Genomic DNA, 27,926 nt, shown 5'->3' with positions numbered 1-27,926 from the left:
ATGATACCAGAAAGGAATGAATTCCCTTTCCTGTGTTGTCTCAACTCAATCCCAGTAAAAAAAATATCAGCTGTTTGGTAGATACTAGGCAGGTTTAAGAAACAGAGAACTTAGGCAATCAGAGAAAAAATATAGCTCAATAAAAACAATTAAAAAAAAGATTAAAAAAGAAACAGAACTTTGAGAAGTGGGGAGAAGGTAGTGATCATCCAAGATAAGAAATTGAAGGATGGAGGCCAGCTAAAGAACACGACACTAAGGTATGTTCTGGGGCTTGAGTCAGCTCTGTTAGCCTATCATGCTAGCAGAGGTAAAAACATGCTTGCTCTCATTCACCTACAGGTGGGCACTAAGTGGGAAGAAGATGGAAAGGACTAGGGTAGGCCAGGCGATGGTGGCGCACGCCTTTAATCCCAGCACTCGGGAGGCAAAGGCAGGCGGATCTCTGTGAGTTCGAGACCAGCCTGGTCTACAAAGCAGATGACAAAACCATTACACAGAGAAACTGTTTTGAAAAACTACAAAAATAATAGAATGATTGAATGAATAAATAAATAAAAAGGAAGAAAAGGACTAGGGTAGCGGGGGCTCTGAGGTGACAGACCTGAGACCTGCTTGTGGAAGAAGAGTGATCCTGCAGAGGGAAATGCAGACAGCATTCACTTATGTTTATGTACACATGTGTGCATACACACAGGCTGAAATTGATGCTGATCCTTCTATTTTGAGTCTGAGACATTCCTTTTATGCCTGTAACTGAAGGGCAGCCTGCACTTGTATCCAGACTTTACCCATAGCCTCTTGCTGACTCTTTTTCTTCCTGGAGACTAGGGATTTGGATACATGTCAGGCAGATGTCCCCCAAAGACCCTGGGCATCGAGGACTGAAAGCACATAACTCCACACTGCCAAGTACTTAGGGAAGGCTGGGACACAGGTTTTTGGGAACAGTTCCCTGCATGTGGAGACAAACAAGATACTGTCCTAGGTATCCCAATGATGAGGGATGCCAGGATGAGGAGGAACCAAATCACCAAGCCTTAAGTTATATGTGATACACACTGGCTAGGGCCTTCAGGAACTAGCACCAGGGTCCCACAGTATATGAGCTGGGTTTGGGAAGTTTGGGGACTTGGGCCTGGGACCAGAGGTAGATAGATATAAAGAACATTGTGCAAGAGCCCTGGACAGCACAGGAGAAGACAGATGTTTTGGGCCTACTCAGACCCCTGATCCCAGCTACCTTTGGTCTCACCTGTGCTGGAGAAGAGGGGCCGGGCCAGGTCCTGTGGGTAGTGGAACCCAGAGAACATGCCTGGGGCGGGGGGCCGGCTGAAAAGATCCAGCTTTGTGGCAACCTCCAGCTTGTGGGGGTCCAGCTGCATCTGCAAGGGAACAGAGTATGTACCAAGGCTGTGTGCAAGGGCTTGGATATTGCTCAAGGTAAAGCCTCAACTGATAACCTTACTAAACAGGGACTTCACTGGAGGCACCTCCTGAGGAACAGGAGGTAAGGGGAAGGAAAGGTAGTTTTAGTGGGGGTTTCATCTGGTATAGAAAAACTAAAACCTTCCTATAGTATGCAATACATGGAGTCACAACGACACACTCCACTTTTTTATCAGAGCTTTCAATCGTTGGACCCTTATATAACAGCATATTTGCATATATCATATCACAGAAAATATCTTTATTTAGAATTCATAAAATTCAGTTGGAAAAGCATATCCATAGGCCAAAGTTGCTCCAAGCATGTTTGGTTTCCAACAGTGTACTTTATGTTTAACAACAAAATCTAGAGCAGTAAGATGACTTAGCAGGTAAAGGCTCCTTCCTGCTACCAAGGCTGAGCACCGGAGTTCAAACACCAGGACCTACATGGTAGATAGAGAGATCCAACTCCTGCATGTTGTCCTCTGACCTCCACATGCATGCCGTGGCACACATGTATTGCATGTGCAGATGCACACATGTGTACACACACATAAAAATATACAAAACCCCCAAACCATGACTCTATTAAAATATATAGACCTGAGGTACCCGTCCTCCTTTGGGCTGATCATCCCTTCAGAGCTCTGTGGCCAGAGGCTACACTGAGTGTGGCTCTGAAGATCACAAGGACAAAGTCACTGTCCTTCTCCCCTTGCCTGTATGACCTGCCCTGCCACACCTTGCTATGGCCAGCATTTGGGGGCTCACGTTTCTCCCATTTCATAAAGTATGGTACTGAATGTGTGTGAGGGTGGCGTTCGCACATCAACATGGGAGTGCCCTGTGCTAGAGGGGCAAGTGGGAAGTATGTCTTTATGTCTACAGATGCCTGTCCAACTAGGGTCACAAATTAATCTCAGCGAGTGAGAACCAAGGATCACCAGGGATCACTCAGGAATCACTGTAGTCAACCCTAAATTTTACCACTCCTGGAAATCCACACTGCCAGTACCTCTCCACCCCCACCTAAGAGTGCGCACTGGAATATAAACAGCATCTCTCAGGAGTCCCTTTCTGTTGACTTCTTTAAGGTCTTCTAGGAGATGATTTTGACAACCGCACAAAAGGTGCAGTGCATCCTGGGTAACATCCGCATTAGACTGTCCTGATTGCGAAGAACCTCTCCTACTCCATTAGATACCTGTGCACATGCATGTGGCCCTCATCCCTGGTCTCTGCATTGCCTTCCCTACCTAGGTTCCTCCCAAATGGCCCCACTAGGGAGGCCCCAGCAGTGACCCGCCTGGCCCGGCCTCACCTTCATCTTCTGCTGCTGGTGGTAGATCTGCCAGGCGATCTGCACGTGTACCGCACACCACTTCCCTGGTTTCTGTGGCAGGACCGGGATGTGCTCAGAGAGCCCAGCGCCTCTTCCCAGGTCTCATCTTCCCCAGATTCCTACCATCAGGACCACCCAAAGGCCACCCAGGAGAGAACCGGAGTCCTTCCCAGCCACAGCCCTGGGTGTGCTTCCAACTCCTCTTCCCAACATGCACGCACTCACCCTGACTGCTGTCCGGTATGGATCAGGCACCTACGATGAACAGGAGAGATGGGTCATGTCCAGGCTCTTTGGGAGCACAGGACCAGGGTTGGGAGAGACAGCATCTGAGTGTATGTTGCCAACTACATAGTGAATGCCAACACCTACCCCAGGGGCTTTCTGCAGGAAAGTGTGAACCGCGCTGGCCCGGCCCGTTATCTCGACTGAGTTTGAAGTCTAAAGGTGCAGGTGGAGAGGGAGAGAGAGCATGAGTGAGCGCATACACCGAGGAGGAAGGAAGCAGGAAGCCTCTTGGAGCCCCAAGTTCAGGGATGGACCATGCTTTGGCCTGCTGGTGGGACCCTGTATACTGTTACCACTCATCATAGCACACCTCCCCTTTAGTCAAAAGGACTGGCCAAGGCTTATGACATCACTAGGGAGAGTGAACCACCTCGCTGTGCTAAGCACCTACAGACCACGGGTAAGACAGTGCTTAGGGGGAAGGCAGCCAGCCCAGTCCTTAGCCCTGGAGATTTGGTGGGTTTGTGAGATGGGGCCCACACTCCCTATTTGGAGGGAGAGGCCATGAAACGTCTCCTGTTCAGCTCCTGGCTCTCCACTCCTTCCCTCCTGTAAAAGGTGCCGGGTTCCGATGTCATGTCAGGTGGACAACTGCAGCACGGCGCAGGAGCAGCCTTTCTGACCGCAAACAGGCCCGACCAGCAGGGGGCGCTTTCAATAAAACTGGAGCTACTCTGTACCCCTGCCCCATGCCCCACCCACCTGCCAGTCACCTCCCAGCAAGAACAGCTGAAATCAGGCTGAAAAGCACCCTGCAGGGACCCAAAGGGGCCAGGGTGCTCAAGCAGGGTGGGCAGCCCAGGGATTGTGAGAGGGAAGGGCTGCAAGAGAGAGACAGAGTTCTGGGCTGTGGGCCCCACATGGTGGAGGGCCCTTGAGCATGGTATCTCCCTCAGCATCCAGAAGGAAACACAGAAAAATCTGTAATTCCCTACATCCCAAGCAGACAGTAAGGTGAACTTGAGCACGGGAGGGGGGGGGGCGGGGGGAGGGAACTCACGTTGGAATGTCGGAAGTAGGGGCTGTCCAGCTTGGGAGAGAACTTGTCAAACTGCAAGGGAAGAAAGCAAAGGGAAGCCTTCCTGTACAGGCCTGATGTCCTCTAGTGACCCAGAACCCACCCACGGCTGGGCTGGGTAGTGACCAGGATGGTACTGCCTTTTCTGAAGCAGGTGGCCTGGTGACGGGCTCCTAGAGAGCCCTGGTCTCCGGCCCTGTGGGGCCCGGGTTCCTGGTGCAGAGAGGTTTGTGTGGACCCAGCTGGGACTCTAGGTACGGGTGTAGGCATGAAGCCCTGGCTGCGAAGGTAAGGTGGAAAAGCTGTGAACGACCCGGGCTGCTCAGAGAGAGGAAATGGCTGCACTCAATCATGCGGAAACGGACCAAGGGACACACAAGGGGGCTATAATGGACTGGTTCTTGCAGCCCAGTCCTGTCTAGGCTCCAGACTTGGCGTCAGGCCTAGGACCCAGCACAGTCGCAGCCAGCCCAGGCTCACAGTCCAGCACCCAGGATGGCAGTCGAGTGGGGTCTACATACACACAGGGAGGAGACATTGGGACTGCCTGCTCACGGCCTATGTGCTTAAGAATTAGCGTGCGTCTATATGTACAGCTGCCTGTCCCACCCAGCCCGCCCCACCAGCAGCCAGCACTCGGGCCTACGCACCGGCGAGGGTGCACTGGGTGGCATGAGCGGCGTCGGGGGCAGGCCAGCGAAGGGGGCAAATGTGTGTTGGTGCTGGTGTGTGTGCTGGTGCGTGTGCTGATGCGTGTGCTGGTGGAATTCGGCCCGCAGCAGAGCCCCCGGGCCCAGGGAGGCGCCAGGCCGCTCCGTGTTCTGCACCAGAAACCGCGTGTTCAGCTCTTGCCTGAGCAGTTCGTGATCTACAAGAGAAAAAGAGAGAGAGACAGAGGCACGTCGGCCGCGGGCTCCCAGCGGGGCGAGGCGGATAGTCACCTGGCACTCCCGGGGTCGGCAGGCCAAACCGTGATGGCCGCTAGCAACGTGTGGGCCCAGGGGTGGAGGTAAGAGAAGAGCCTGTGACCAAGTACCAATCAGAATCCCCGAATGAGGCTGGCAATACATGATTGGCTGGTTGAATGAGATCAACAGGCTGGCATCTAGAGGCAAGGAGAGAAGTCGGTGAGCCCTGTCCCATGTGGCCCACTGCCAGGGCCGGGATGCCTGTCCCTAGGAGGAGGTCCTGTCCCCTGTAAGATGGCTGGCTGCTTCCATTCAGAAATCCTCCAGAGATTAAAAATTAGTGAAAGCTCCGGCCAGGGGTAAGGGGGTGGGGGGGGGACGAAGACACTTGTGCCCAATCGGGATCTTCTGGAGGTTGGGAGCTCAAACGCAGGGTAGGTAGGGGCTGCCTGCACATGACTGAATCTTCTAACACCCAACCCCCGGGAAATGGTCAGCCCATGAACCTCCTGGGATCTTCACCACTTCCGTCTTGCCCCAGGGCCCCATTAAGGTTAAGGGCACCACTGGGTGTAATACCTACCGGCAGGGTGTCCTGGGATGACCAGGCTGCTGGCGGGCAATGCTGGGGGCGGGGGCAGTGTTGGGGGGGCAGCAAACATTGCTGCAGCGTGGTGCTGGTGCTGCGCCTGGGACCTGAGCGCCAGGTGTGAGGTAGACAGGTGGGGGCCAGGGCCATGTGGCGACAGTGTCACGTGCTGTGACAGTGTCACGTGCTTCGCCAGGCCCAGAGGGGTGCCGCTGACTGTACTGCTGCTCCTGCTGCAGGACACAGGGTTCAATGGTATCCTTTCTCTCACAACCTGGTTGTCCCGTAGCCACCCCCCACCCCAGGACATGTCTCACCCACTCCCCACCTGAGGCTGTGCAGGTGCAGGCTGTTGGGTGCCACCTGGCCAGAGCCAGGGCCCACGAAGGCGCCCAAGGACAGAGGCACGTGTGTTGGGAGTGAGCCACGATGCTGCGGGGTGAGCTGTGACTGCGAGAGGTGGTGAGGTACTATGGGGGCTTCCCTCTTCACCAGGGGGCTGTCCCGAGCTCCTGGCAGAGGTCCTGAGGGCGCCGGTGCTGTGTCAGGCAGTAAAGACTCGGTGCTGAGCTCACGGCTGCGCTCCAGGCCTGACACCTTGGGCACTGGCCCAGCCTTGGCCTCTGACTTCTCACCTTTCCCAGAGCCTGCAGAGAAAGGGTGGGTGTGCTGTTGGACCTGGTCCTATGTGCCCAAATACCACCCACCAGTAGCCAGAATGTCTAGGCCCTGCCACTGCTCCTGACACAGTTTCAAAGGTCCGGTAATGACCTCTATGACCAACGGAGAAACATGAACAGAGATAAGTCATGTGACCTCAGGCAATGAACATAGGTGAGCTCAGATGTGTGCCAGCCTCTGCCCTGGTGCTCAACCCGGGTCCTTTTCATAACTCCAGAATTCTAGGCTCCAAAGGACAGGTTACAAGGCTGTTAATGCCCCCCCCCCCCCTTTCTTCTTTTGGTTTTTCGAGACAGAGTCTCTCTGCATAGCCTTTGCTGTCCTGGAACTTGCTCTGTAGATCAGGCTGGCCTCGAACTCACAGAGATCCGCCTGCCTCTGCCTCCTGAGTGCTGGGATTAAAGACGTGAGCCACCGCGTTCAGCTTTTAAAGATCTATTTATTTAATATGCAGTGTTCTGCCTGCAGGCCAGAAGAGGGCGCCAGATCTCATTACATATGGTTGTGAGCCACCATGTGGGTGCTGGGAACTGAACTCAGGACCTCTGGAAGAACAGCTAGTACTTTTAACCTCTAAGCCATCACTCCAGCCCAATAACCCATTTTTAAAGTTGTTGTGAGGTTTGCTTTTTCTTTTTTCTTCCTTATCTTTATGTGTATGAGTGTTTGACCGCATGTATACCTGTACACCACCAGATTGCCTGGTGCTTGTGGAGGCCACAACGGGGCATCAGATCACCTGCAACTAGAGTTGCAGATGGTTGGAAGCCACCATGCGGGTGTTGAGAATCAAACCCTGGTCCTTTGGAAGAATAATCAGTGCTCTTAATCTCTCTAGCCCCTTCTTTTTATTTTAAAATAAATATTTTTTCAGTGATGTGTTTCTAAGGTGTGTGTCTTTGTATGGATATATGTGAGTGTGAGTGTCTGGGGGAGAGAAGAGGCATGATCCCTTGGCGCTGGAGGTACAGGCATCTGTGGGCTGCCTGAAGCAGGTGCTGAAACCCGAACTCCAGTCCTCTGACTGGGCAGGATAATTTCTTAACCACTGAGCCATTTCTCCAGCCCCACCTCTCCTCAATGTATAGTCCTGGTTGCTTTGGAGCTTGCTCTGTAGACCTGGCTGGCCTCAACACAAGCTATTCTCTGCACTCGCCTCCCAAGTGCTAGGACCAAAGGCATTTAAATATTTTCCTTTACTGTGTCCATGAGCTTGTGTATGCATATGCATGGTCCACATGTGGGACTCAGGACGGCGTGTGGTAGTCTGCTCGCTCCTTCTATCATGTAGTTTCCGGCCTTCAGGCTCGGCAGCACCCTAACCACTCAACTCTCACTAGCTCTTGCTTTTGGTGTTGGGAGACAAGTCCTGAACATTCTAAGCAAGTGCTCTACCACTGGCTTTTCTCTTTAGCCCTCTTTGACTTTTTAATTTTGAGATAGGGTTGCTTTAAGTCACACAAGATGGTCCTGAACTCACTCTACAGCCCACAATGGGCATCAAATTTTAATCCTCCTACCTCACCCTCCCAAGCAGTTGAGAAGACAGTCCTGTGCCATGAGGCTCAGCTCTCATGACCCCATTCTGTAGAAAAGATTAAGATTCTACAAGGACTTGTCCTAGGGTTGACACTTGTCCAACCACTACTTACTCCCTTGGCTGCAGCATTCATTAACATACACTCATGCAGCCACACATGCATGCATTGATGCCTACCTCTTTCTGCAGTGTTCAGGGGAAGCTGTCCCTTACACTAAGACTGCTTCCCTTTGCCCCACTGTTTCTTGACCACCATCGCTACCCAATGGGATAAACAGACCCTCCCAAATTTCCTACTATTCTTGAGTCTCTACAACCTGAGACCAGGAGCTGGGCTAGGGATATACTCACCTCTGTCAGATGCCGGGGTAAAGAACTTCTCAGAGCCTACAGATGCCTGAGGAGAGAGAAGAGGCTAACAGGCTGGAGCTGAGAGTGACTATTCCCCATCGCCCCAGCAGAACCCAATCCCTGGTATACTACACACTTCTGAGGAAGACACACATTTAGTCCTGGACTTGGAAGCAAGCACACATGTTTACAATGTTCAGACGGCTCCTTTCTACTTAGAGCAATGGACTTCATCAAACTGGGGCATGTGATGGTCTTATGGTGGAATGATCTGAGAATGCCACCAGCCTGGCCAGTAGCCCATCTCTGTGCTCAGGACTCTGTTGGGTCTCAGGCACAGGCTGAAGGCAGAGAAGGGAGGAGGGTCTTTACTGCATGTCCCTCTTGTCCTGCCCAGGGCACAGTGTCAATGCAGAGAAAGGTAGATGAATACACAGATGTGCACCCTTTAACACTGTCATCTACAAATGTGCAGGCTGCATCGATCTTGGGATACATTCAGCTGTAGGTGATAGCTGGCTCTACTAGGTACCAGGTGGGAGATGTGCCGTTTACATGCTGTGGCACAACACCATTCTCAAGGGCTGGGACTGGCCAAGTCAGGGCTCACACAGTCCAAGCAAAATAAGGCCTTGGGTTTCTAGTATTCTAGTTTTCATCTGAAGCCCCAAGACTGTCTCTGCTTTTCCCTATTCTGTACCTGCATGCAAATGCTGTCATACTGCATGGGGTTCATCAAGACCACTGTACCCACCAAGTGCAGTGTGCCTCTTGAACAGACCTCAGACACTGCTTCAAAAGAGGAGCCATTGTGAGATGTCGTGCATCAACCACAGACGTGTGTACACAAGGTGCCTCTGTATATATTCTGTACATGGATATACAAATTATGGGTGCCTGTACTGTATAGGCATACATGTGATCATGTGTAAGCAAGTATATGGGTAGACACATTAGTGTACATGTTTACATATACTGGCATACACAATGAGTGTATGTGTGTGTGTGTGTGTGTGTGTATGTGTGTGTGTGTGATTATGATTATGTCAGTAAGGCCTCAGGAAGGTCTGGGAGGACACGTTCCACTGGAGATTGGTGGAGTTCAGTGGATCTGGGATCATGTCCCCAGCTCAAACTCTCCTATTTTATGATTTTACAAAGAAGGAATTCATTTATCACTGAAAGTGATAGCATAGCTTCTGCAGGGAGAGGGAGGACAGGCTTGTCCCAAGGGAATTCATGGGAGAGACAGCTCGGAAGAGGCCTCATCCCAAGAGGCCATACATGGAGACTTGGCACACCACACTGCAGCTCTAACTACAACTTCCCCAGCTCAAATCCAACAGAACAACGTCAGAATGCCCTTAATGTCCACAGAGTCTCTAAGTGGCCTAGCCCAAGGCCTGGGGTGAGGACAACAGGCAATGAAGTGGACATAGCATCTACCTCAGCACAACCAGGGAGAGCTGTGGACGCAGGCAATATGATGAACCTCAAGTGCCCAAAGAGCCCATTCTGCAAGATGCCATCTGCATTCCAGAGAGTGAAAGGCAGCCGGAGGGTGCTGTCAGAACGCATCAGATTGGTTTGTTTAGGTGCATTTTATTGGCCATAATCTACAATCCCCAAATCAACAAAAAGATGTGGTGCTGCAGCTTGAGAAGGCCTAGGGGAGTTCCCAAGCATGTCTATGGCAGGCACTCCCACTGGGAGAGCACAGAGCTAGATCCCACTGTTTTCCATGTCAGAATAATTCCAGACAGACCTCAGACGGAAATGTAAGGAAGACCGGAACATAAAGCCATCATGAGTATGAAAATAGGCCTTTCCTACCCACACCGTAAGAGTTCACCACAGAAGAGGCAACAGATTCAAGCCTTTGACACCCCTAACTGTACCCCAGGGCTCTAGTAAAGGCCAGGTCAGTAAACCACCCTTGAATTGCACTGATCATGAACATGCTTAAATAAGGATCCATTTTCCTTCTTTCTGATTGGTAAAGTTAAAAAAAGCCTCAGAACACTGGAGCTGGGCAGAGATGACTCAGTGTTTAAGAGCACTGGCTGTTCTTCCAGAAGACCAGGGTTCAATTCCCAGCAACCACATGGTGGTTCACAACCATCTGTAACTTCAGTCCCAAAGATTTTTCTGGCCTCTTTGGCACATATTGTACAATGTACCTGCACATATATCAAATTTTTGTTTGTTTGTTTGTTTGTTTGAGACAGCGTCGCATTTTGTAGCCTTGGCTGGCTTGAAACTCACTGTGTATACCAAATTGACCTCAAACTCAGAGATATACCCACCTGCGTTCTTCGCCTTCTAAGATTAAAGGTGTTTTATTTTTATTTTTTCTAGTTAAAAAAGAATACCCCAGGACAGTGAGAAAGGAGGCAGGGCCCTATCCATAGGCTACTCTGACCCCCAGCTTTGCTCTCTCCTGGTTGACAGGCTCCTGTCTTTGATGCTGGGACACTTACTACAATCTGGGTGACTATAGTACACAGAGCAGGCCACCTCGACCTCAAGACCAGAGTTTTCAGTGTCCTGATCTTGGATTTCCAGTCTCAATGGTGAGCAGAAGTTCACTTCTGCAGTCTATAAGCCTCTGTGCTATGTCACACACATGATATGGAACCAGTGATGTTCTCAATTCCTTGGAGGTGAAGGAGGTGCCAGGACTGGGTAGGAAGAGAGGCTACAACCCAACCTGTAGCTCCAAGTGTGATGTGTGCTGGTGTGTCCTCGAAGGTGGAGCAGAGCAGCTTCAAACACAAGTCAGCACACAGTGCGGACCTGATCAGAGGCCTTTACAATGCCAGTGAGGCCCAGGATCCCCCAGATCACCTGAATGCTGAGAACACCCTGCCCAGCTCAGTCTTTCTGCCCCATGCCATACTTTGTGGCTGGGGCTTTCTCAACTCTGCCCTTCCTACAACCACCACAAGCTAGTTTGGTAGAGGAGATGACAGGACAAGCCAAGGTCCCTAAAGCTTGGGGCTGTTCTTCCTAATTCTGCTGCTGGCACGCTGAGAGGACCGACCACTGTAGGGTCTGCCCTACACGGGGCTCGGGGCCATAAGGAATAGAGGTTCGGTCAGTGCATAGGAAAAGCCAGGGACCTGCTGAGCAGGTAAAGAGGACCTTGTGGGGTTAGATTCAGCTGTTACTTATCACTGCTGTCTGCAGACAGAACAGCAGGGTCTTAGAAATGACTGGGCATTGCTTCTTACTGCCTGGCTCTGTCTACCAGGACGCCCAGGGTCCCAGGAGGTGTCATCACCTGTCACCATCCTATCAGAGCTAAGGCAGATCACTTGGTCATCAGTTCCCGTACCATCCTGGCTAGCTTAACTTTTAAAGTTCTTTACAACAAACCAAATAAGAACAAGTGGCCCCCAGTGGTGAAATTTTAGGCTCTCCCCAGGCCAGAGCCCAAACTTCTCTATGGCTGTGGTGGAACTGTCCTATTCTTCTGCACACAGAGCTACCATGGACCCCATTAATCTCTCTTGGCATCTCATGAAGCCCCTCTAGAGTTCTGTCAGCATCTGTCCTGTGTCTATAGCCTCCTTATGTGTACCAGCTCTGGGAACCTACATAACCAGCCCCACAAGGCACCAGGAAATGGCAACCAGCCTCCCTCTGAAGAGGCTGCCCTGGGGTTTTCACTACAGGCCCTCTGGGTGCCACCAAGTCCTTAGTGCAGGAAATTTCAGCAAGCCCATCTGGACCTCTCTGCTTCAAGTAAGCTTGGAGCCCAAGCGACCTCCTGTAAGCTCAAAAGGAAGAACCCCGACCTCTCAGGCAGGACAATGAAACAAGCCATCAAGATCAAGACCTGCAATTCCAGACACAACCCAAAAGGTAACTTCCAAATCCCAAGACATAAGACTCTGTTCCTCAGCACAGACAGCGAGCAGCAATGAAAGGGCCTGAGCTTAGGTGAGGAGAGGGGGGCAGGGTGACCCCTGCTCTACCTGCCTCTAATTGAGACCTAATGACCCCTTAAGAATATCCTGGAGAGCCAAAGGGAGTAGTGTAGGGGTGGGGAGCAGAGGGGGGAAAGCAGGGGTGGCATATTCTTCCCATCACAGGACAGACATGCATGGCCACAGCCAGTTCCCTCCCTCCAGAGGCAAATCTCTCAGGAAGACCGTGGGTGCAGGCAGGAATCCTAGTGCTTTTTAGGGTTTTGAACACATGGCCAGGATGGTTATCCCTGTTCCCAAAAGCCCTGACCCAGAAGACTCACTCCAGTTTCCAGGATCTCTGGGGAAACCAGTGGTGTCAGTGGCCCAAGTTTGAGCTGCAAGCACGGAGATGTCCCTTCAGCCTCTTCCTTTCTGCCAAACTTCAGAACTGACTAGTTAGGCCAAGACGGGTGAAGTGTCTCACCGGGTTTCCAACCCTGTGTTAATAACTTTCTGGGCATTATCTCCAGGGACGTGACTCAGGCATGCAGTCCTCCTCCAATCTTGGTGTGCAGCCAGAGTGCAGAATACAGTCACTTCATGCCAAGGAGCATGGGGGAAATCCCTGGGTTGCAGGCTTGTGGTTCCACGCAAAAGGCATGTCTGGCAGGAAGATACCACTAATCCTCCGAGGGGGCTAGGGTCACCCCTTGCTTTGTTTGAGACTACTGGATCCTAGGGGCACCCTCAGATCAGACAGGAAGCTCAGGCTGCCGGCCGCACCCCGCCCCAGACAAAGAACTCAACTCCAGTCAGGTGAGCAAGGCACCACGCAGCTGGTGGTGGTGGCCCACTGTGCGCAGGGGTGCAGACAAAGGGCCCCCCCCACAGTGCCCCGCCTACCTACACCGCAAGTCCAAAGGGCCGGGACCCTCGCCAGACAACACCCCTACCCCTACCGCTTGCCACCACGTGCGCCCCGGGCACAGCTTCGAGAACACGGATATTCTGAGCGACCTGCTCCAGCAGTGGACGGTGCATGAGCGGGGCTCCCAGGGTCGTCCTGTTGCCCATTCTTCAAAGGGCTCGGTGCTTCCCCACCCGCGAAGCCCGAAGTCCCGCTTTGCTCTTCGGAGCCCACAACGCACACTGACCTCGGGGGTACCCAGATCCCGCGCTCCGGAGCGTTCCTCGAAGGTCTGAGCCCTAGGCGCGGTACCGGCATGGGTGGCAGAGAAACTCCTGCTGGGCTGCTACCCAGGTGGCCTCTTTTTGCATGTCCTGCTCAGCCGGACCTCGGACGCGCGGGGCACACAAGCCCCAGCACCTTCTTTGAGCGCTAAGGGCGCTCTGGGAGCAGCTGCCAGGAGCCATCGGGCGGGGTGGCGGTGGCGCGGGCAGGCGGGGCGCTATGTGGGCGGGGGACGGGCAGGCCCAACTAATCCAACCCCGAGGCGTGGATCTGCCCTAGCTGGGCAGCTGGCTTTATCCTGGCTGTCTGATCTGTCCTGGTACCCCAGGCTCTGCGTACATCAACTACAAGAAATGCCCGTGGGCTTGATTCCATGTTCATCTTAAAAATAAGTTACAGACAACTGATACTCTGCTTACATTAGGGGAACAGAGCCAGAAAGAAGCGTGACCTCTGACAATTCAATGTAGCTATTTTGCCTCACGGCTGTGCCATTATTTCCATTTTTCAGGCAAGGACACAGGACTGGAGAGTCACTGGAAGCCTGAAGTCCCTGTAGCCCATAGTCATCCCTGGTGGGGGATGAAGGCAAGAACCACCGTTTGTGTATGGTCTGGGGTGGGGGCAGGTACATACAGGAAAGAAAACTCCTGCAGAATGTTTAGCAACTGACTCTGACTCTGCTAACCTGCATTCATATGACCACGTGCAAATTACATGAACATGCCTCTCACCTGTTCTGTCCTACTTGGGGTTTCTCTGTATAACAACCCAAGCTGTAACTCGCTTCATAGACCAGGCTGCCCCAGGACGCACAAAAATCCACCTGTCTCCCAAGTGCTGGACTAAAGGCATGTGCCACTACCACCTGAATCTTCTTCTTTTTTAAAAGACAGGACATTACTATGTAGCCCAACCTGACCTATTTCTACCTCAGTCACACAAATGCTGAGAATACAAGTACCATGCCTATCTTCACTCTACCAATTTCTGATACCCATTCTTAATGTGGAATTCCCCTCTGTATGCTGTGAATATGTTTTATTATCATTAGTTAATAAAGAAACTGCTTTGGGCCTATGGCAGTACAGAACATGGCAAGGCGGGAATTCCAAGCAGAGATAAAGGAGAAAAGAAAGCGGAGTCAGGGAGATGCCATGTAGCTGCCAAAAGAGATAGTCACCAGAGAATCTTACAGGTAAACTATGAGTCTCGTGGTAAAAAACAAAATTTTAGAAATGGGTTAATTTAAGATGTAAGAATTAGCTAGAAATATGTATAAGTTATTGGCCAAACAGTGTTGTAATTAATACAGTTTCTGTGTGATTATTTTAGGTCTGGGCAGCCGGGAAACAAACAAGCAGCCTCCTACTACAAAAAAAAAATAAAGAAGCTGCTTTTGGCCAATGACTTAACAGAATAAAGCTAGGGGGAAAATCTGAACAGAGATGCAGAAAGAGAGTAGGCAGAATCAGGGAGACACCATGTAGCTGTCGAAGGATACATATGCCAGAACTTTACCTGGTAAGCCACAACCTTGTGGCATTACACAGAATAATAAATATGGGTTAATTTAAGATGTAAGAGCTAGCTAGGAATACACTAGAGTCATTGGCCAAGTAGTGTTGCAATTAATACAGTTTCTGTGTGATTATTTCGGGTCTGGGTGGCCGGGAATGAACAACCAGTCTCCGCATACACATTCTTGCCAGAACTACTCACCTCTCCAGGGTGGAACCTAGTAAGAATCCTGTGTCATGTCACACCTAAGGGTGTTTATTGTAGCTCCTGAGGGGAATCAAGATGCCTCCTTGTATCAGGAAGTGAAAATGTATTAGCGTGTCTATATGCGCATGTATGGGGAATCCTTCCATCCGTGACTCTCTCTTCTCTCATCAAGCCCACCAAAAACAACAACAACAAAAAAACAAAAACAGCCATGGCACTTCCCAAAGCTGGTGACACTCAGAAACAAGAAAACCCAACAAATACTAGACACAAATGGTCTGTATTCTATCAATTATATTTTAAATAAATGCTGATTGGCCAGTAGCCAGGCAGGAAGTAGAGGTGGGTCAATGAGAACAGGAGAATTCTGGGAAGAGGATTCTGCTTTCTGCTGTCCTGTCCCAGCCACAGAAGAAGCAAGATGTGACTGCCCCCACCAAATAAGGCACTCAGCCACGTGGCTAACACAGATAAGAATAATGGGCTAATGTAAGTTGTAAGAGTTAATAAGAAGCCTGAACTAATGGGCCAATCAGTTTATAGCTAATGTAGACCACTGTGTGATTTCTTTGGGACATAACGACTGTAGGAACTGGGCAGGACAGAAAACTCAGTCAACACACGAAGCCTGTGGGCACCTCAGGGTACCCTGAAGTAGTTGTGGGCTCTGAGTTCATTCTACATCTTTTCTCCATCATTTGATTCTTGGAATGTATCTTGGAGTCTCATATATAAGGCAGGGCAACACTGGCTTGAGCTGAGGTTTGATGTTTCATTAGTGGGTTCTGAAGCTTCTGCCCAACCCCCTTCTGTCCTGTAGCCTAGAGATACTACCTGAAGCTGGCTGGACTTATTCCTCTCCTTCCCTGAAGTAGGGACCATCCTATTGGCCTCCATTCAGGTGCCCCCACTTAGAGAGATCCTAAAGTCAGCAGGCAGAGGGTCTGTGGGTATCTGCAGCTAGTGGTGGTTCTCCATACACAGAAAGGAAGTGGATGCTGCCCAAGGCACCAGCCTGGAGGGGTAAGGTGGCCATAGGGGCTACTCAACTTGGCAACCAACATCTGCACAGCAAGCTTTGAAAGAGGACACACAGCTGCCACTCACTGGGGCACCCAGAACAGAAATGCCCACACCCCTTTTCCACACACATTCTGCATCTAGCCCACCTAAGCTGTCACCTGCCACTTGCTATCCAGGGCCCTTGACTTCACTCTCCTCCCTACTAGTCATATCTCCTCACTGGGCCCCCACTCACAGTAGGAAGGTTTTGACCCTTAGAGGCCTTGCCTTCTAACAAAGCTGGCAAGTCAGGGATATCTTGGGGTTGTCTGGAGCCCAGGAAATACCTGCCACATAGTGGTAGATGCCTCTGTACCCTTCGGCCCCTTGCCCCCTGCCTAATGGAATTCCTGGATATCAGTCCAACAAAAGGTGGCCATGCAGAGGTGAACAGGGTGCCAGGAAGCTGGAATCCAGAGGTGTCCAACTTAGGGACCAATCACCAAAGCCTAAGGTACACTGTGCTGGTTGGATATTTTGCCAACTTGATACAAGCCAGCATTGTCTGGAAAGAGGAAACCTCATTTGAGAAAGTGTTTCCATCGAATTGGCCTGTGGGATATTTTCTTGATTAATGATTGATGTGGGAGGGCCCAGCCAAGTGCGGGAGTGCCATCCCTAGGAAAACAGTCCAGAGTAGCATTCCTTAGAAAGCAGGCTGAGTAAGCCATGGGAGCAAGCCAGTGAACAGCACTCCTCTGTGCTCTCTGCTGCAGTTCCTGCCTTGGCTTCCTATATTAAATAATATTTATCATAGCAATAGAAACCTAAGACATACACAGTGTAGCAGAGGTCTGCAGACTTCACCCCTGGAGGGACGCAGTCTCCACTGCTGTGCTTAACCTGTACTGTCCCTTACGAGATGACCCACACAGGGGTCTCTTTACCCTGGAAGGATGTTCTTGGTGGCCAGAGTGTAAGGAGAGTCTCCTAGTGGACACCTACAAATAGTCCCAGAGGCTGGCTAGGGCCATTTGGGCAGAGTTGGCAGCCATCCCGAACCTAACGGGCTGCCTTATGAGCCCCTACACAATTTTTCACTGATATTTTTCCAATAAAAAAGCAGTTAGATACTAGTCACAGCCCTGAGAAGGAGCCATCTGTCTGCCCACTCCTGAGCCTGCAGCTAGAACTCCCTGCACTGGCAACTGCCATAGTAGAGTGTAGTCTGGTGGGTGGAGGTGCACAGCTGTCTGCGCAGGGCCAGTAGAGCCTGTGGGATGCTGAGCTTCAGGAGACAGAAGTAAAACATCTATAACAAAGAATTTGTCTAGTATCTGCATCCTGACCTACAGTAGAGCTCCAGGCTTGTCCCTGGGGGAGGGACACTGAGTACTAGAGTACTAGGCTCAGGTCCTGTCTACAGGACCACCCTATCTGTGTGAATTGTCCAGCTCCACCAGCATGCCCAGGCTCCCCTTCCTGCTACTACAGGGCTAAGCCTATCTGAGTCATTGCCAAGGCTCCTATACAATAAACTTATTGTGCACCCCCCACCCCGCCCCCACCCCCAGTCACCTCACTCCAGGGTCTCTCTATGACCCTGGCTGTCCTGGAACACACTATGCAGACCATACCAGGATGGGCTCAAACTCACAGATCTGTCTGCCTCTCCTAGCCACCACTTTTCAGCGACCCTGTTCACTGCTTCCAGGCCACATGTACCAGGGAATGTGAATCAGTGCTGTGAAAAGCCCAGAGATCCCTGTGAATATGGCTGCTGGCAGGCTCCCTCCCTCCCAAGTTCCAGGATCCCCTGTGAATATGGCTGCTGGCAGGCTCTCTCCCTCCCTCCCAAGTTCTTGCTGTATTGAAAAAAAGAGACATGCCACCTCAGAAACACCTCAGTAGGGAACTTGGCCTTGGCAAAGCTACGCCCAAGAGGGAGACAGGATCTGGCCACCTGAGATTTAGCATTGTGAGGAGGGAGGTACAGGTCTGGATCCTAATTCACAGCCCCAAAACTCAGGATCTCAGTATCCAGGAAGTCAGCATCTTTCTTGTGGCAGGGGGTGAGAGGTCTGGGCTATGATCTGTACCTGTGGTATTGGAGGTACTAGGGAGGAGGATACAGCTCCCATGCGAAGCCCTTTGCTATACAGAGCTATCGGGGATGGTAGCCTCAGGAGTGACAGGAAATGGCAATCATGATTGCTACAGGATAGCGACTTCGCTGTAGTTCAGGTGTGTAAATAGATCATCACAGAGAGACCCTCATGGAAAGAGCAATCTGAGTTAACAAAGCAGATGTGTAACCTGCCCCAAGGACCCATTGCTCCCTTAAAAAAAAAAAACCCAAAGCAGCAGGTCACTCACTCTGCTGGCTTCTGTGTCCCTTATGTATGCCAGTTCAACTCCACTAAGACCAACTACAGTGGCAAAACAGAGACACTGTGGAATGGGACAGGTGCTACCCTGGCTACCCTTGGGACCCTGGCTTATTCCTCTTGTTCAGAGGGATGCGACTGAAGCGACAGGGGTGCTCTTCCACTCTCATCGGCAACTACCCCTCCCCAGGGCCCCACTTCGCCCCTCCAGGGTAGACCTCTCTGAAGACCCCACAGCCCTTCTGGTTACCTGCCTTCAGATGGCTGATGGATTTGTTTCCTCTAAAGACAGGATGAAGGAACAGGAGCTTGAAAACCCTTCCTGTTTTCTTCCTATCCCATATGCTCTGAGCAGCTCTGGATTACAGAGAGAACTTTTTCCTGAAGTTCACTTTATACCAAGGGCCCTGCAGGCTGAGCACTTCCCTAGGTGCTTCCTAATATCTGTATAAGGCCTCTGTCAGTGAAGGAGGCAGCAACTCTAACGGGAGGGCACAGCTCTTATCTTCCCCATAAGTCTCCCACCCTGAGCCCCAGTGGCTCCTTGTGGACTTACTGATCTCCAGGGCTTTTTTTCCCAGACATGTTTTGTTCAAGGGACCTGTGAGGAAAGCCTTCACTGCAGAGGGACACAGTGGAGGCAGCACAGGGTCTTGAAACCTCATGATACAGGCATGTAGCTGCCAGAGCCAGCATGGCCTGATCCTGGGTCCTGTTAATGTACCTTCAACAATTTGGGGTCAGTTGAGTTGAACCTGCTGAAACCTACCAAGAGGTCGGGCAGACATGGCTCCATGGAGCCCTACACTACAAATAAAGTATGCATTAGCAGGCACCAAACACACTTAGTGCACCCTGAAGATCCACATATATAAAACCCTTTCCATAAAAACTTGCCTCAAACCAAAGTACAAGCGTAACTTCTATCCCCCTCCCACGCCCTGTATCTGGAACACACCTCCCTCTGTTTCCTCTCCTCTATATTTGGGATTGCCATATCCAATCCCATATCCAACCCCATATCCAAATAAAGGCTAAGCCTTTATTTGCTCAGAGGCCAAGGCCAGTAAGACAGGACCCTGAACCTGCTGCCCCTATCCACTTGATAAGTGTGACTTCTGCTAAGCCCCTTCCCTCCTATGTCCTGAGATCCCTTAACCATCTGTGATAAAGTGCTACCTGGAGGACTCCAGAACCCAGGGAGGCCCTGAGCAGTGGTGGTGGTAGCAAGTTACTCCAACACTCGGCGCTGAGCAGCACAGACCCTGGATTAACGGGGATGCTCTGTTCTAAGAGTAGAAGGCAATAGTGACCAAAAGCCCCCACCTCACCTCCCTGGAGGTCCCTGCTGCTGCTCAGCAAAAGCCCTGCTACCCTTCTTGAGGCCAGCCAGTGCCTAGGGTGACCTCCATCAGCGTTTCAACAATGGCTGCCTATTTGAGGTCTACTGTTGAGATGCCTAAGTCACTGTCATGGCAGGCACCCCCAGCCAGGAAGAAGCTTCCTACACTGCCTATCTAATAGACAGAACTCTTCCTAGCTTTCAGGGCCTGCCCTGCTTTAGGGAAGGTTGGTGGAGTGGGTATCCCAGGTCAGTCCATAAGAAAGGGAGGAGAGGGAGGAGAAGCCAGGCTCACCTTGTCATCCACGCCACTCTCACTGTCGCACTGTGGGAGAGAGGGGGAGGGAGGGAGGGAGAGAGAGAGAGAGAGAGAGAGAGAGAGAGAGAGAGAGAGAGAGAGCGGAGTCAGCGCCTTCCATACTACCAGAGTCATAGGCTACAGGGTCCACGTGCACATTCCCAGCTTTATCTCAATGGGAAGGAAGGGGGACAGGGGAAAGGTATAACAAAGCTGGCTTGCCTCAGGGTAGGTAGATTCCAATTCCCTAGGGCCAGGCCAGACTCTGGAGCTTCTGAATACCAGGTGATTTGGGGAATGTGCAGGGAGCTTTTCCCAGTCCAGATGAATTCAACGATCCCAGGAAATCCCCAGGGCCTCACCCCACGTTGAGTTTTTGTGAGGAGAGCCCAGGTTGAAAGAGCATCTCCCCATACCCCACCCCCCACACTCTCACTGCCAGGCAACAGCTGCTCTATGCCCAGATGAGATGGGGTACAGAAGAGACCAGTGGGACCACAAAGGCCTGTGAAGCAGCGATAGTGACACAATGCTCCTTCTCCTGGTCTGAACACATGAATTTAACTGGAGATGGCAGCATCCCATGCAGCTGCTCCGGCCTCTGGAGAAGAGCGTACTTAAGCTGTGTAGCCTTGACAAGTCCCTTAACCTCTCAGTGCCTCGGTCTAGGCTTCTGCAAAGCAGGGCAACAGCTTCTCTTGGTGGGAATGGAAGAGAATGGAAGGGTAAAGGAAGTGAGTGGCCTTCAGTTTTTGGACTTGCCTGGGAAACCCAGGGTGGAGCTCAGGGCCGTCAGACTGTAAGAGATCCATTTGTCAGTTAACTCAGGATTGTGACAATCAAGAAAACAAATCTTTATTTCCTGTTTTCAGAAAGCAGATTTGAAAAGGAATCATGGCTAGAGAACAATGCAGGTTCCTCTGAGACAGAAAGGGGGAAAACTCGTTAGCAACTGCGATTATGATACATGCACATCAAATAAATTATATGGCTTAAAATAAATCTCTGAGACACATGAGATGGAGATTGGGCTATAGTCAGACATGTGTGGTGCTAGCTTTATAAGTTGTACTCAACTTGATTACTACACATCATCAAATTATACTGCCTTCCACTGCCCTAATTGGAGGCCATAATGTCTTCAATGACAAAGTTTAGAGTTAAATTCAAATGTGTTCACCAGTCGCTCATTGCAGCTGGAGCTCTACTCCAGCTCAAGGACAACACGCCAGACAGCTGGGATGGGCATGTGGGGGTTTTCTGAGGCTGGTGGGCTTCACAACTGCAGCTCATGGATCCCTCCATTCACCTATGCAGTGTGGGTCATGAATGGCCAGGGTGAGCAGGGACCAAGACTCTGGATGCTAAGCCATGGGCGGGCATCATTTCCTAGACCAGTGGCTCTCAAACTTCCTAAAGCTGCAACCATTTAATACAATTTCTCATGTCATGGTTACCCCAAACTATAAAATTATTTCATTGCCACTTCATAACCATAATTTTGCTACTGTTAGGAACTGTGATCTAAATATCTGATAAGCAGGATATCTGGTATAAGACCTCCAAAAGGGTAGTCAACCACTGTCCTAGAGTAAGGAAGACTCGTGTGGCGCTTCAGCTGTGCACACGGCCAGGCCCCTCCCCAGATCCAAGCTTCACTGGCCTGTCTCAGCAGGTGCTCAGCAAGGACTATGCCTGGACCCTTCAAAACCTTGGCACCCCTCTCACTGGGAGGTAGGCAAGATCTGGTGATATAGCATATAACAGGGTCTGTGTTATAAAGGAGAGTTTGCAAATGAGGGCCTGATTGTGGGGGAAGGAGGGGTGACCAGACAGAGCTCGGGAAATAGGAGATGAAATCATGGAGCTGAGTGGAACCTGAATATGCCAGGACATTCTAGTGCCTCTGCAATAGTACAGGGCAAATGCCATGAGCAGCCCTTCAGGCAGTCTTTTGCCAGGTCACTGAGCACTGAGACAGATGTGTGCAGGTAGAGTGGAGGTAGGATGGGACCTGACAGTCCCTCCCTCTTACCTTGCTTCCTAGGCTGCCAGGACCTATGATCAGGTCTCTTACCATCAAACCTTGTTGTTAAACTGTCAGTGCAGCAGGTCAGAGCCCTGCGTGGCATGTTTGTCAGTGGGGCAGCTGGACAACAACTGAATCGTCTTTGAGCATTACCCTCGGCTCCTTCTTCAGCACCAGAGCCCACCTGCACCAGACCTGTGGCCAGAACAGCAATTCACAGACCTAGACTGGTCACAGACTGTCCCACCAGCAGGGCTGAGCAGCAGAACCTGACGAAGGGCAGCTTATGGTGTCTGCCAAGTGAGAGGACCCTCCAGAAGATACAGGAGAGGCTGCCCAGATCTTATAATTGTTAGACAGTGCTAGATCATCAGCCATATGTAGACCGCACCATAAACACAGTCATGTGATTAAGTACCACTGACTTAACATTTAACTGCAATGGAGTTAGAATTTAATCAGGGCAAGGTGGGGAAAAGAGATATATCCACCTTCTGAAAGCAGCCTAAGCCATGTTCAGGGGCTGGGCAGCTGGTATGAGAGATGTGTGATGGTATAGTAATAAGACCATCACCATCATTACTGCTTCTCCCATCCCCATCACCTGATGGGTAAGCCTGTGAACTTGACAGGATTTGGAAACACCTAGGAAACATACTTCTAAGCATGTCTCTGAGGATATTTCCAAAGAGGGTTCATGAAGGTTGTAAAACTCACCCTCAATACAGGTGACACCATCCCATTATCTAGGGTACTAGACTAAGAGAAAAAAAAGGAAAAACTGAGCTAAATACTATCATTCTTCTCTCTGCTTCTTGCTACTTTCTGAACCATGATGGACTGGTTCCTCTTAATTGTGAGCTCAAAAAAATTCTTTTGTAATTTGCTTTTGCCAAGTATGTTGTCATAGGTTACAAAAAATAACTAAAAAAAACCCTGGAACCAAGAAGTGGGACTATTGCTGTGACATGCCCATGCGATAATAGGCCTTTAGAATGGGTTTGTGGGAGGGTTGGACAAGCGTCTGAAGCTATAGGCTAGAGAAGGCATAGAATGGTTTAAGCAGAACTTAATGGGCCATTTTGGTAGGAGTCTGGAAGACTAGAATGCCAAAAGAAAAAAAGCTTAGCTTAGTAAAAGCTAGGCTCGTTCGGAGAACAACAGGCCTTTACTAGAAACTGGGCTAGCAACTAAGGCGGGATGAGACAGGAACTTGCTCTCTTTCAGTCTGAGGGTTTATTTCTTAGAGGTAAGAGCTCTCTAGTGGCTTCGCTGCTTTGCTTTTCTGATCTTCAAGTTGAACCCCAATACCTGTCTCTGGGTTTTTATGATTTGTGCTACATTTGGCATTCAACGTTTGGAGTATGAGTTCTCAAAAATTCGTGAATTTGAGAGGAGTTGTACAGGCCAGAGCTGCACACGGGCTCCAGCCCCACCTGGCTAGGCTCCCTCCCCTCAGCCTCTGATCTAGTTTGGGATTATATCATTGTAGCCTTCAGACAGCCCCCAACACACGTGCTTTTTCTGAACAAGCCCCTGTTGTGTATTTTAGACAGCTGGTTCTCTCTCCACTGTGGGTTGTAGACTCTCCCTGAAACCCTTCTCGGGCTGCTGCCAAACTAGGTAGCTGTCTTGAATTCTAGTCAGGCGTTTACTGTTCCACACAGCAGCAATAAGACTCACACCCTCATCAACACCATTGGTAGATTTAGTAAGACAACTGAGAATTCTTAAAGTGAGGAATTAGTTCAAAAAGAGAGTTTTTCCCACATTAAAAAATGGGAAAAAACATTATAATGGAGGGATTTGGGTCTCTGTGTAATAATACATTAGATAGTTTTAAAATGGAATGATTAAATGAGAGGATATCTAATTTCAGTGAGATTTAAGTAATGTCCAATTGTAAACATTATCATTTTTGTCTTATTACTAAAAAAGCTGGTTAATCTGAGTGCTAAGTTACAGGCCTTAGAAAAACATAATAAAACAGATCACAGAAGAATTTAATAGAGAGCCAATTTCAGCATTGCATTATAAGACTAGAGAGGAATAGTCGGGCAGTGGTGGCGCATGCCTTTAATCCCAGCACTCAGGAGGCAGAGGCAGGAGGATCTCTGTGAGTTCGAGGCCAGCCTGGTCTACAAGAGCAAGTTCCAGGACAGGCTCTAAAACTACAGCAAAACCTTGTCTCAAAAAACAAAAATAAATGAACAAAACAAGCAAAAATAATAGAGAGGAACAGCCCAAAGTTTTCAGACAAACAACCTTATTATATCCAGTAGCCTTACGGTAACCAAATGGCAGACACTCTGTTACAGCTAACTGGGCTCCTGTGCCAATGTTAGATTTAAGGAGATTCAAGGAAGCAAAAGTTTCATATGGCATGCATTCATTTATCATGAAGCAAATGTTAAACTCATGGTCAGTTTGTAATAAAATTATCCCTAAAGACTGGATGAAATTAATTAAGGATGTTTTAGAGCCCGGTTCACAATTACAAAGGAGTACCTGGTTCAGAGAAGAGGCTAAGGTTATTGAACAGCAGAGTGAAGCCAGAGGTAGGGAAATCTCCCAAGACCAACTTCTTAGAGAAGGAGACTACGTTAATATAGAAAGGTAGGCTGGCCGGGCGATGGTGGCACACGCCTTTAATCCCAGCACTCGGGAGGCAGAGGCAGGCGGATCTCTGTGAGTTCGAGACCAGCCTGGTCTACAGAGCTAGTTCCAGGACAGGCTCCAAAGCCACAGAGAAACCCTGTCTCGAAAAACCAAAAAAAAAAATATATAAAGGTAGGCTGTATGTGATGACCACACCCTGGGTTTATGCCACGCAGCTTTGAACACTTGGGACAGAATTGGAGAAATAGGAAAGAAAATTGAGACATTTACTAAAGTTATACAGGGCCCAATGGAAGCCTTACAAAGATTGACTTCAGCAGTAAATAGAATGATACAAAATTCAGAAGCTAGACAAAGAATAATTCAACCTTTGGCTTTGTGAATCCAAGGCCAGCCTGGTCTACAAGAGCTAGTTCCAGGACAGGTACTAAAGCTACAAAGAGATACCCTGTCTCGAAAAAAATGCCAATTCACTATGCAGAAGAATAATTAGACTGTTAAACATAAGGTCAGCACCTTTGTTTTTTTTTTTTGTTTTGTTTTTTGTTTTGGTTTTGTTTTTCAAGACAGGGTTTCTCTGTGGTTTTAGAGCCTGTCCTGGAACTATCTCTTGTAGACCAGGCTGGTCTCAAACTCACAGAGATCCGCCTGCCTTTGCCTCACAAGTGCTGGGATTAAAGGCGTGCACCACCACCGCCCGCAAGCTCAGCACCTTTGGATGAATGAATCCGAGATACAATTAATATTTAATCTCATGAACATGATGATGCATGGATAGGAGAAGTGATTTCCAGAGGTGTGAGGAAAATCAAAATGTCAAATGTTATAACTATGGCAAACAAGGTCACCTTAAAAGGGATTATAGATAGGGCTTTTCTAGAAACAATGTTTTTCTAAGAATAATCCATTCAGAATGCCCTTCCTTTCTATATTATGTAGAAGGTGTGGCAAAGGCAGGCATTGGACTAATGAATATTCATGGTAATCTTTTGCTGACAATTAATCAAAAATTTTCTTTTCAGGATCCCCTAAAGATGCCATTGCCCCCAGATAGCAGGAAGTAAATTTAAGAATATGACGCCCACATTCCCAAGAGGTAGGGTGAGTGGTTTTTGATTGTTTAATAGGTTATGGATATTAATTATTGTTTAGGGGGATTGGTTACAAGTTGTTATTAGTAATGGTCAGGAAAAAGCTAAACAATGGAAATTAGATTCAAGGTTCTTCTTTTGAAAAGAAAAAAAGAGGGATATAATATGATAAGATAAAAAGGTAGAGTATTGAATCTACTTTTAAAAAGCAACTACCAGTTTTAAATGTTTTGCATTGTATTGCATTTTTGTATATTGTATACAAATTTTATATATTGATAAAAATTTGAGATTAATTTTGTTAAAACATACTGTAATACGTTTCTACTCTTGTTCAAAGTATTGTACTTATACAACTCATTTAAAAATGCAATGTAAATTTCTAGTCCTTGGAAATTATTATAACCAACTGTTTAGGATAATAAGGAAATGCAGGTTAATAGTTAATCACCTATTACAATTGAACTTGTAGTCACATTAGGTATGTTTTCAAGGTCAAGCAAAGGTATATTTTAGGTAAACATGACATTTTCAAACACTTCAGAAATCTACAGAATATGGCATTTAAGACGTTTTAATAACATAGGTTTCTTTTTTTTTTTTTAATGATAATGAGACATGTCTGCTCCTGGAAGCACCAATCTACTTCAGAGAAGATGATGGGCAGCAAAAAAAAAAAAACAACAACAACTCCATATGGAGTTTACTTTCTTTGTGGCAAAAGTAAGCCACTGGGCAAGAAAGTGCCCTTGCCTTGACTGCTGACAGTATGCTGTCCTAATGGGACAAGCAGGACACAAAAGAGAGTGACTGCCAAACTTTGCCCAGACAAGGTAGGACAGTCCTTCAAAAACCCTGCTTCATAGAAAAGTCTGTCAGATATTCTAGGCCTCTTGGCCAAAGGTGGATGCCCCATCACTGCAGAGGACCTCTGGGTGACTGTCCAGGCAGCCAGATGTTTCTGTCATATCTCACATTTTTTTGGAAGTCACTTGCTTACACTTCCTGCTTATTCAGTTAATATTATTTCCTTCTCAGGTTTCTGAGGTAGTTGAAAATTAGATAGTTATAGTTTTCAATGTCTATGAGCTCAGAAAAGAAATTCACTAAAGAAATGTAAAGTATATAAGGTTGAAAGCTATCAAAAGATAGTTATGGATGGTAATGCAAGCTAAGATAGAAAGTAAATTAGGTACAAGACTTTGGACTCATCAAGATAGGATAGATATGGAGTATTTTCTCTGAATTTGTCAAACGCAAATGGACTAGACATTGTTGATGTATTTATTGCCTGTACATTGTATATAGTTACTGTACTTATTGTAAATGGTTTCTTATATTAGTTATAGCCTTTTTAAAAATTTTAGAGAAGGGGAAATATAGTGATATTTTATTTATGTTTTATAAATAAAGCTTACCTGAAGCCCAGAAGGTAAAATTAAGCCACTAGAGGCCAGGTAGTGGTGTCACACACATTTAATCCCAGGATTTGGGAGACAGAGGTAGATGGACCTCTGTAAGTTCAAAACCACCCTGGGCTACACAAGATCAATGTAGAAACAGATCCAGGTGGTGGTGGATCACACCATTAATCCCATTACTAGGGAGTCATGTGCCTTTAATCCCAGCACAAGAGAGGCATATAAGGTGGGATGTGACAGGAACTCGGTCTCTTTCAGTCTGAGGATTTCTTAGAGGTAAGAGCTCTCCAATGGCTGGCTGCTTTGCTTTTCTGAACTTTAGGTTGAACCCCGATATCTGTCTCTGGGTTTTTATGATCCATGCTATAAGCAACTATTTGTTACATCTTGGCAAAGAATCTGTTTGCATTTTTGTCCATGTCCTAAGAACTTCAGTGAGGGTGATTTAAAACACAGAAGAATTCATTTGGTGGAGGAAATTTCAAGACAGCATATTATTCAAGCGGTGGCAAGGTTACTGCCCTTACTCAGGTCTACAGTGATAGACAACAGCAAATGGAGTAGAAAGATACAGAAGATGCACTTTGGCTAGGAAGGTGTTTGAATTCATTTAAAGTTGCAGATCAGGAAGCATAGAGAAAATAGCTGTAATTTTTTTTAAGAGACTAGTATCATTAAGAAGAAACCTCCTTAATGGGGAGATGGTGAAGTCGGTAAATCACTTGCCACACAAACATAAAGACTTAAAGGTTGAG

At 48.7% G+C, this 27,926-nt stretch overlaps 1 protein-coding gene across 8 annotated transcripts in view; it reads right to left on the bottom strand.

The window, feature by feature from the left end:
• Fbrsl1 (fibrosin like 1) overlaps positions 1-27,926 on the bottom strand; it is a 78,691-nt gene that overhangs the window by 9,350 nt on the left and 41,415 nt on the right. For 2 of the 8 annotated variants that reach the window (XM_013349700.2, XM_013349702.2), the window contains 11 exons: positions 20,009-20,038; positions 8,149-8,194; positions 5,905-6,223; positions 5,571-5,809; positions 5,116-5,184; positions 4,730-4,947; positions 4,062-4,112; positions 3,146-3,214; positions 2,999-3,028; positions 2,753-2,824; positions 1,256-1,385 (listed from right to left, as the gene is read on the bottom strand). In XM_013349700.2, coding sequence (XP_013205154.1) covers positions 1,256-1,385; positions 2,753-2,824; positions 2,999-3,028; positions 3,146-3,214; positions 4,062-4,112; positions 4,730-4,947; positions 5,116-5,184; positions 5,571-5,809; positions 5,905-6,223; positions 8,149-8,194; positions 20,009-20,038 — 1,273 coding nt within the window. The remainder of the gene's footprint in view (positions 1-1,255; positions 1,386-2,752; positions 2,825-2,998; positions 3,029-3,145; positions 3,215-4,061; positions 4,113-4,729; positions 4,948-5,115; positions 5,185-5,570; positions 5,810-5,904; positions 6,224-8,148; positions 8,195-20,008; positions 20,039-27,926) is intronic. The other 6 variants (XM_026784430.1, XM_026784433.1, XM_026784421.1 and 3 more) reach the window with 5 other exon arrangements.

This window comes from Microtus ochrogaster, chromosome 2 (genome assembly GCF_000317375.1).
Source record: "Microtus ochrogaster isolate Prairie Vole_2 chromosome 2, MicOch1.0, whole genome shotgun sequence".
Classification (NCBI taxonomy): Eukaryota; Metazoa; Chordata; class Mammalia; order Rodentia; family Cricetidae; genus Microtus; species Microtus ochrogaster.
Note: the sequence above shows the minus strand (reverse complement) of the source record. Positions and strands in the feature narration are given on the sequence as shown.